General features: G+C 66.7%; 2 protein-coding genes across 2 annotated transcripts; both read left to right on the top strand.

Annotated features, from left to right (window-relative positions):
* Positions 1-986: 986 nt before the first annotated feature.
* On the top strand, positions 987-3,333 carry MNEG_10984 (hypothetical protein; the record flags this gene model as incomplete). The annotated part of the gene is made up of 4 exons (XM_014040544.1): positions 987-1,184; positions 1,517-2,367; positions 2,561-2,800; positions 3,045-3,333. The coding sequence occupies 4 exons, from the start codon at positions 987-989 to the stop codon at positions 3,331-3,333; spliced, it is 1,578 nt and encodes a 525-aa protein (XP_013895998.1).
* A 1,333-nt stretch (positions 3,334-4,666) lies between these two features.
* On the top strand, positions 4,667-8,172 carry MNEG_10983 (hypothetical protein; the record flags this gene model as incomplete). Its single annotated transcript, XM_014040543.1, has 8 exons — positions 4,667-4,705; positions 4,769-4,894; positions 5,210-5,938; positions 6,141-6,284; positions 6,564-6,822; positions 7,040-7,137; positions 7,333-7,661; positions 7,932-8,172. Coding segments are annotated over 8 exons (1,965 nt in total), but the record flags the coding sequence as incomplete, so codon positions are not given.
* Between the last annotated feature and the right edge of the window lie 43 nt (positions 8,173-8,215).

The following is an 8,215-nucleotide window of genomic DNA, read 5'->3' as shown; positions in this document are numbered from 1 at the left end:
AGGGGGCGACCGCCCGTGCTCCTCCAGCCCATACACGAGCAGCCAGCGCCACCACCACTGCACGTGGAGCAGGTATTGGGCCCCAGTGCTGGGCGCCAGCGCCGCCGCCTCGAGCCGCGCCGCCTCAACCAGCAGGGTGGCCACCGCTGCCGACAAAACCTGTGCTCGCGCCTGCGCGATCGCGACGCACAAAGGTGGTGAGAGAAAGGGGATCGGCCCTATGGCGCCTGTGCGCCTAGTGCTCGCATGGTGATCGCCGCCAAGTGCGGAGAGGGAATGGCGCGCTCACCTGCTGCTCTGTGGCCAGCAGCGCACAACACGTGCAAACGAGAAGAGGAGAGAAACGAACATGCCGCCCAAAGAGGGCGGCGTGCAAGGGGGGTGTCACCCGGGCGTCACTCCAGCTGATCCCTGGGGAACACAAGTGTTCCCCGCCGCACTCGCAGTCTGATGGGTCGCTGGGTGTGACTCCAACGTCACGGCCACTGCAGGACGCGCAGCAGTTGTTGAAAGGAAAAAAAGTACCGTATTGTCATCAAACAAGCAGCGGTTCTGTACTATACATGCCTTAGAGTGCTGATCGCGTCCGGACACTCCCTCGCAAGTAGCAAGCAAACAACGACAGCGCTTACAACTTAATGCGTAGACCGTTTGCAACCGGACCCGCCTCTGGGCACCGCAGCGTGCGGCTGACACCTGCTATGCTCATGCCGCGCACACCCCACGTGCGGCTGCTGCAGCGCTGCAACAGGGCGCGGCCTACACCAGCATGCTCTGCAAGTCAGGTGTGCATGTGGCAAGGTTGGCATGGCCGGTGCATGTTCGTTGAGAACGGTGTGACACCTTGCATCCTGCCCGGCAGGCAGGCACAGGGAATGGAAGCATCCACGCATGACCTGCACCGAGGCGGGGTGGCGCCAACAGAGGCAGCAAGTCGCACATATCTCCCCGCCCCTTCTTCATCCCTCCTCGGCCAAACCGCTCTCATGTATGATGCCCACGCACGTGACATCATGATCTGGCAGCCGCAGCAGCCCCAGCCCCAGCCGCAGCAACAACAGCAGCAGCAGCAGCAGCTGCAGCAGCAGCGCCTGCGGGACGTCGGCCCCGACGCGGCCCTGCTCCTGGCGTACCACGCGGCGCAGAACCGCTCACTGTTTGCCGCGCAGTGCTTCGTTGAGACGGTGCTTGAAGTTTATCGTCGGGGCTGCCCCTGTGACGATCTGGAGGTTAGCCTGTGTGTGGACTGATGATGTGCAGCGAGTGACCGCAAGGTCCAGGTTCTGAGACTGATTGTTTGCGCACGGCGTCCCAATGGCAGCAGGCCTGCTGCGCAGGGTTTGAGACTCACACAGCAGCAGCGGCTTGCGAATGGAATGGGGCGGTAGCAGGCCGCGCGTCACAGCACGGGATGTGATCGATGCGGCTCACCCACTGGGCTGATATGCACCCCTTCGCTCCACACACATGCAAATCCATCGCACATACCCGCGTGCGTACCCCCTGCTCCTCCCAGCTGTCTTTGCAGCTCGCAGGCCTCCAGTCCCCAGGGTCTCCCAAGGCCCTGGGTCCACAGGAGGTGGACCTGCTGGTGACGTGGACACTCGTCATTATGCTCACCGCCCAAGAGCTGGGCGTCCCCTTCACGCCGGCTCAGACCAGCGGCAGCAGCGGCGGCGAGGGTGACAGCGGCGACGGCGACAGCGGCGGCGGCGGCGGCGGCGTGACGCGGCGGCATGGCCAGGCGTCCTTAGGGCTCCAGGGTTTCGCGCGCCAGGCGCTGCAGCGGTACGACTCGGAAGGCCACAATCTGGCACGCGTCGCCGCGCTGCAGGGCGCGGTGCGGCAGCAGCAGGGCAACGGCGGCGGCGGCGGCGGCGGTGGGTTCAGCCAGGCGGCGGAGGTGATGCAGCAGTACTCCCGGCTGGCGCTGCTGACCGTGGAGGCGGCCGCTGCGGCGGGGCTCCCCATAAACCGGCCGGTGCAGGAGCCGACGACGGTCACCGCGCCCACGGACTACGCGCCCGCGCTGCTGGCCGGCTGGCGCCCGGGCGGCGGCGGCGGCGGCGGCGAGCCCCAGGACGAGGCGGCGGCGCCGGAGACGGCCGCAAGCGTGGAAGACGGCGGGGACGTGCGGGGCGCGGCGGTCCACTTGCTGGTGGCGTTCATGGGGGCGGTGCTGGGCGCGCCCTACTCGCTGCAGCAGTTCCTCGCCGCCGCCGCCGACGCGTACGCCGCGGGCCACTCGGCCGCGGAGCTTCTGGGCGCCTTGAAGGGCGACGAGTTCCTGCAGGCTGGCGGCCTGCTGCCGGTTGCGGCGCCGGGGCCCGGCACGGAGGTGGACATCACGCGGCAGCTATTTGCCAGGTGCGCGCGGCGCGCAGGCGCGCGCTCGTTGCGGCTCCCGGCCGCACGCCTGGCGGCGGCTGCCTTCTCCCCATTGCCGTCGTCCCCGCAGCTGATCGTGCAGCTGATGGTACCCAGCCTGGCCCTGTTTGCATCAATTACAACCGCACTGCCCCCATCCGACGCCCTCGTGGGCACGCAACCCCGGTTGCAGGTGGCTCAGCAGCGCATACTTCACCTTTGCCAGCCTGGGGGCCGCCTTCCCGCCCGCCGCCGCGGCCGCCAAGCCCGGCTGGGCCTGGGCCGGCGCGGGGGACGAGGTGGAGGCGAACGCCCTGGCGGCGTTTGTGGCGCAGACGCTGGCGCGGGTAGAGGCGGAGGAGGCGGAGGCCGCGGCGGTGGGGGCGGCGGCGGACGTGCCGGTTGAGGCGGACCAGCTCGCTGCGCGAATCAGGTGGGCATGGTGGCACGTCGGTGCCGCGGGGCTCAGTGGGGAAACGGGGTTTGCGAACTCAGCGTGGGCACGGGAGTTGCCGGGAATCAGGGGCTGTGCAGCACCTGGCAGCGTGGCGGGCCAGCAAGGCAGCCCCGCAGGTCAGCAAAGCAGCGCGTCTCGCTCCCTTTGGCAGAGGCGCGGCCTGCTCGTCACATGCCAGGGTCCTGCTTATCATTTCACCTTCCCTGTGCCGGGCCTGCAGTACCCTCCACAACACTCCCCTCTCTCCCTGCGCAACACTCTGTATTGCAAGGGCCAACCCGGAAGCCGCTGAGCAGCTGCAGGCGGTGTCACAGCAGATCGCCGAGGAGATCCGGGAAAAAGGCACCAAGATGGGACGGCCTGTCCCGTCGATGGTCAAACTGCCAGACCCCAGCATAGCGGAGACCTCAAGCGCGCTGGTTGCATGGCGGCAGCAGCTGGCAGTGGTTGAGGGCGCGCGGGCGCTGGTGCTGGGGCAGCTGCGGCAACAGCAGGCGGATGTGCAGTGAGCGGCTGCGCAAGCTCCGGCGGGTTGAAGGCTGAATGGCACGGCTTGATCGCAAACGCATTCACTCGTGCATGGAGCGACCTGGTGACTGTAGCATGTGTCACGCGCGACGCGGTTGCCCGCACTGTCGGCAGTGGCCGGGAGGGGGTGTTGATGATAAACGGGCCGCGTTCGGTTAGGTTTGTGCATACTGGCAGCCTTGAGTCATGGCAGCGGGAGTGTAACTCTCAGGGCCACACAATCCCTGTCCCGGGCGATTGTACACGGCAGCGGGCCCAATGGTCAACCTGTCGGTTGACTGTGTGTTGCCGGCCTGGTTTTTGGGCTCGGTGTCGGCATGCTTCTGAGCCTGGACAGATTGGACCTGATTGTGTAGGCACGTGCATCAGAGCCCCAGTGGTGGCACGCACCTCAGGCCGCATCGCCTGTGGCACGCTGCATGCATGTCGAAGCTGACGCCGAGCCTCACAAGGCCATGCCCACGAGCAGCATATTTTGATTCCGTCGGGAAAGTTGGTGATACGTTCGAGTACATCTCCTCCTGTTGTTCTCTTGTTGCATACCGTACCCGGCACGCTGCAGCATCAACCGAGGCATCAGAAGCATCCGTTGAACGAGGCGTGCGCGCCTTCTCAGGCGCATTGTTTCGGTTTGTCACCCCGCACGCGACATCTTTTTGCAAGCCGTTGGCAGCTTTGCAATTCGGCGTCGCGGAGTTGTGACGACCGTCGCTTTCTCCCCTGCGGGTGAAGCAGTGCGTACTCTTCTTCGAGACATGCGCTGATATCATTGATTGCTCATCCTGCAGTCGCAGGCGCTGAGGTGAGTGTGGGGCGGCATGTAGCCATACCAGGGTGAACCGACAGGGGACCGCAGCACATGTGCTCAGGCGTGCATGTGCACACACCCCTGCCAAGACGAGCCCGCACTGTGCCATGTGGCTATTTTGACAACCACTCAACGCATGCATTGGCTGCGCTGCCTGCGCTTGTCGATTGAAGGCGGCTTGGCGATGGGGGCTAGGGTCAGTGACAAATGCGCCGCACCTCGGGTGACTGGTGGCGCCGCGGCAACCCACGCGCCCGGCGAGCAGCTCCACGCCACCCACATCGACGTCGAGACCGGCAGCGGCGGCCCTGCAGCACCAGCCAGCGGCGATGAGGGGACGCGCTTGTCGGAACAGGAACCCCAGCCAATTGCGGTGCCCGCCTTGCAGCAGCTGGCAGCGCCGCCCCCAGAGCCTTACTACGCGGTCCTGTCATTTGCCCTGCCGGTAGGTGTCCCACGCCACCTGCATTGGGGCTCGCTTATGCTCCACGTGCTCCCATGGGAGCATGGCCATGCAAGCGCGCCAAGGCCAGCGCAGTACTGATGTGAGGCAGAAACCTAGTCGGTGCGCAAAAAGTGCACCCTCCTCCCTCCCCCACTCGACGCAGATGCTTGCCACGCTGGCGGCCGACCCTATCGCCTCTCTGGTGGACACCGCATTTGTTGGTCACCTGGGAGCCGCCCAGCTGGCGGGAGTCGGCACCGCAATGTCTATCTACAACGCCGCCACCAAGGTGCACGCTTGCCCTGACACCGAGCCGACTGGGGTTTCGAGCGGGCCACAAAACATAGGGCCGCTTGGGATGAGGGAGCCCTGGGACAGCAGGAGCCCAGGGGCTGTGAGTTATGCATTGTGTAATGCTGCAGCCAAGGTTGTTGTGCTGGAGGACGGTGTGCGCATTCGCTCAACGCTCCACATATGCATGTTGGGGCACAGGCGTGGTGGAGGAACGCCAGTGGCCTTCCGACCAACCAGTCTTTTCATGCCCCCGCATCCTCACCCTGCCATTACCCATCTCTATCCCTTCTGTCCCGCACCACCCCTGCAGATGTTCAACGCCAGCCTCCTGGCAGTCACCACCAGCCAGGTCGCATGCGCGACCGCCGCCGCCGCAGCAGCCTCCGCAGCCGCCCCCGGGAGCGCGGCCGCCCCGCCGCCCCCTGGCGGCGCGGGCGACGACCCGGTGGCGTGCCCTTCCAATGTAGACGAGCCAACGGCAGCAAAGTCGGGCGAGGAGCAGCAGCAGCAACAGCAGGAGCAGCAGGAGTGGCGGCAGCAGGAGCAGCAGCAGCTGGCCGCTAGGGACCTTATTCGCTCTGGCGATCAAGGCCGCCCAGGGAACTGGGGCGCGGCCGCTCACCCGCATTCGGCACCCCTCGGGTCTTCGGCCTCGCCCTTCGCAGTGCCGGCGCGTGTGGATGCCGACAGCGGCAGCCCCGCGCCCTCTCCAGGCTCCGAAGACGCCATTATTCTCTTCGACGATTCGACCTCCCCAGCCCCGTCGGAGCGCGGCGCGCGTGGCAGCGAAAGCGCGCCGCCGTCCGGCGGCCCGCTGGTGGCAGTAGTCACGGCGCCGAAGCACGCGCCGCTGCTCGAGAAGCCAGTTGTCAGCCCGAAGGTCGCCGCCGGCGGGGCTGCCGCGGATGATGCCGAAGGTGACCGCGGCAGCGGCCACCACAGCGGCAGCAGCGGCGCGAAGGGCGGAGCTGGGGGCCAGGAGCTCGCGGTAGCCGCGTCCTCGGCCCTCGCCCTGGCGCTAGCGTTTGGTGTCTTCGAGGTAAGCAGCCGGCAGCCGACCCCGTTGGTGCGACTAGGTGCAGACGGGAGCCTTCACGACGCTCCACGGCGCCTGCTTCAAACCACCAACACAATCGCATATCAGCGGTGCCACACCCCGCAGCTGAACAGTTCTGTTCAGCCCGCAAACCGCCTGCAGAGCTCCCCGCGCCTGCCGCCACCCCCACCCCCTCAATCCCCAGGCCGTGTCGATCGTCATGGGGGCCACCAAGGCCGCCGACGCCTGGGGTGCGCCCACCGGCTCCCCCCTGAGGGCACCCACCCTGGACTTTCTGCTGGTCCGCGGCATGGCTGCACCGATCACTGTCCTGCTGCTCGTGCTGCAGGTGAGGCAAAAATACCAGGGGCGCTCCAGGGCAAGGGCGGGTGGGGAATGAATCCATCGCAAGCTTGCTCAGCTAGGGGGCACAAGGCACAAGGCTATGGCATGCACCAGAGTGCGTGTACACGCCTGCCACCTGATTGCACAAACAAACACCACCTGTCAAGTTCTATTGTGAACGCACTCACACGCGCGCTTCTGATACCTCACACTTGGGACTCTCGCCGCGCGTTTGAACCTGCGCTCACTCGTGCCGCTGCGTCCGCTCCAACCCTCTTCTCAGGGCGTCTTCCGCGGCATGCACGACGCCACGACGCCGCTCTATGCGACGATCGCCTGCAACGCCATCAATGTGGCCCTCGAGTCCCCCTTCATCTTCTCGCCCCTGCACATGGGCGTGCGCGGCTCCGCCCTCGCGACCATAATCGCGCAGGCGCTGCCGCTGGCGGCGCTGCTGGTGGTGCTGCGGCGGGGGTACCGGCTGGCGGTGGGGCCGTCGCTGGTGGACTGGGCACACTTGGGCGCCATGTTCAGGCCGACAGGTGGGACGGACGCACGTGGTTGCAAACATCGGTAGAAGCGAGGGCCGTGCGCAGTTTGATGCTAGCAGGAGCACCTATGTTGAAAGCCAAATATAGAGCGGGAGGCGGGGCCGCGTCTGTCGTAAGGGTTCCACACCTGCTGCTGGGCCGGCCATTTGCGCAATCAGGGGTTGTCGATTGTACTCACAAATGTGTCACGCACGCATTACACCTGCAGGCTTCCTGGTGCTGAGGTCTGTCTGCGTCAGCGCCGTCTTCGCGGTCGCAACAGGCCTCGCGTCTCGCGCGGGCCCCATCGCGGCCGCGGCACACCAGGTGCGGCTGCCCGCCAGGGGCGAGTGCGGCATCCAGCTTGACGGTCATTGGGGTACGATCGTTTGCCGCGCCTGCGCCTGTGCCTTACCCCTTCTGTATGATTGCAACCTCAAACCCACCCCTTGCTCACCCTAACCAGCATCTCGATGCCCCCAAACCCACCCCAAACCCTCAAACCTGCAATCTAAACGACAGATCGCCCTGCAGCTGTGGCTCTCCTCCAGCCTCCTGGCCGACGCCCTGGCCGCGGCAGTCCAGACCCTGGTCGCGTCCGAGATCGCCGCCGGCCGCCTGCGCTACGCGCGCGCGCTCGTCCGCGCGACGCTGACGTCTGGCTGCGCGCTGGGCCTGCTGCTCGGCGCCGCGGTCTGGGCCGGCGCGGGCGCGCTGCCGGCGCTGTTCACGTCGGACCCGCTCGTGCTGCGCGCGCTGCGGCCGCTGATGCTGGTGGTGGCGGCGACGCAGCCGGTCAACGCGCTGGCGTTTGTGCTGGATGGCGTGCTGTACGGCGCCGGCGGCTTCAGGTGCGTGCCCAACCCCGCGGTGGCCGGGCTCGTTCTCTGCTTGTGATAGCCTTGATGCGCAACGGCCTGCCCGGCAGCAGCTTCAGGGCGCACCCCTGGCCAGATCCTGGTTCGATCTGGCTGCTGGATCCGCATTTAGCATCACACACCTGTAGTGTTGCAAGCAAGAACTTTCGGTTCACCTCTTTGCACATGCTATCACCTCTCAAATGTGTTGCTTCATGCGCCCCACGTGCTCTGAATGCCTATGCTCCCTTGCTCCCCGAACAGGTACGCCAGCGCCATGATGATGCCCTGCGCCGGCGGCGCCCTCGCCCTGATGATCTGCGGCGCCCGCTGGTCCGCCGCGCAGCAGCTGCCGCCCGAGGCGCAGCTGGTGTGGGTGTGGGCGGGCCTGGTGGTGCTGATGCTGCTGCGCATCGTCGGCATCGGGGCGCCGCTGCTGCTGCAGCAGTACCCGCTGGGGTGCCTCTACAGGGACCGGCGTGAGGCCCGAGAGGCGCGCGCCGCGGTCGCCGCCGCGGCGGCCGCCGCCGCCAGGCGCTCGCGCCGCG

This window comes from Monoraphidium neglectum (genome assembly GCF_000611645.1).
Source record: "Monoraphidium neglectum strain SAG 48.87 unplaced genomic scaffold scaffold02543, whole genome shotgun sequence".
NCBI classification, from domain to species: domain Eukaryota; kingdom Viridiplantae; phylum Chlorophyta; class Chlorophyceae; order Sphaeropleales; family Selenastraceae; genus Monoraphidium; species Monoraphidium neglectum.
This window is presented reverse-complemented; position numbering and strand designations above follow the sequence as displayed.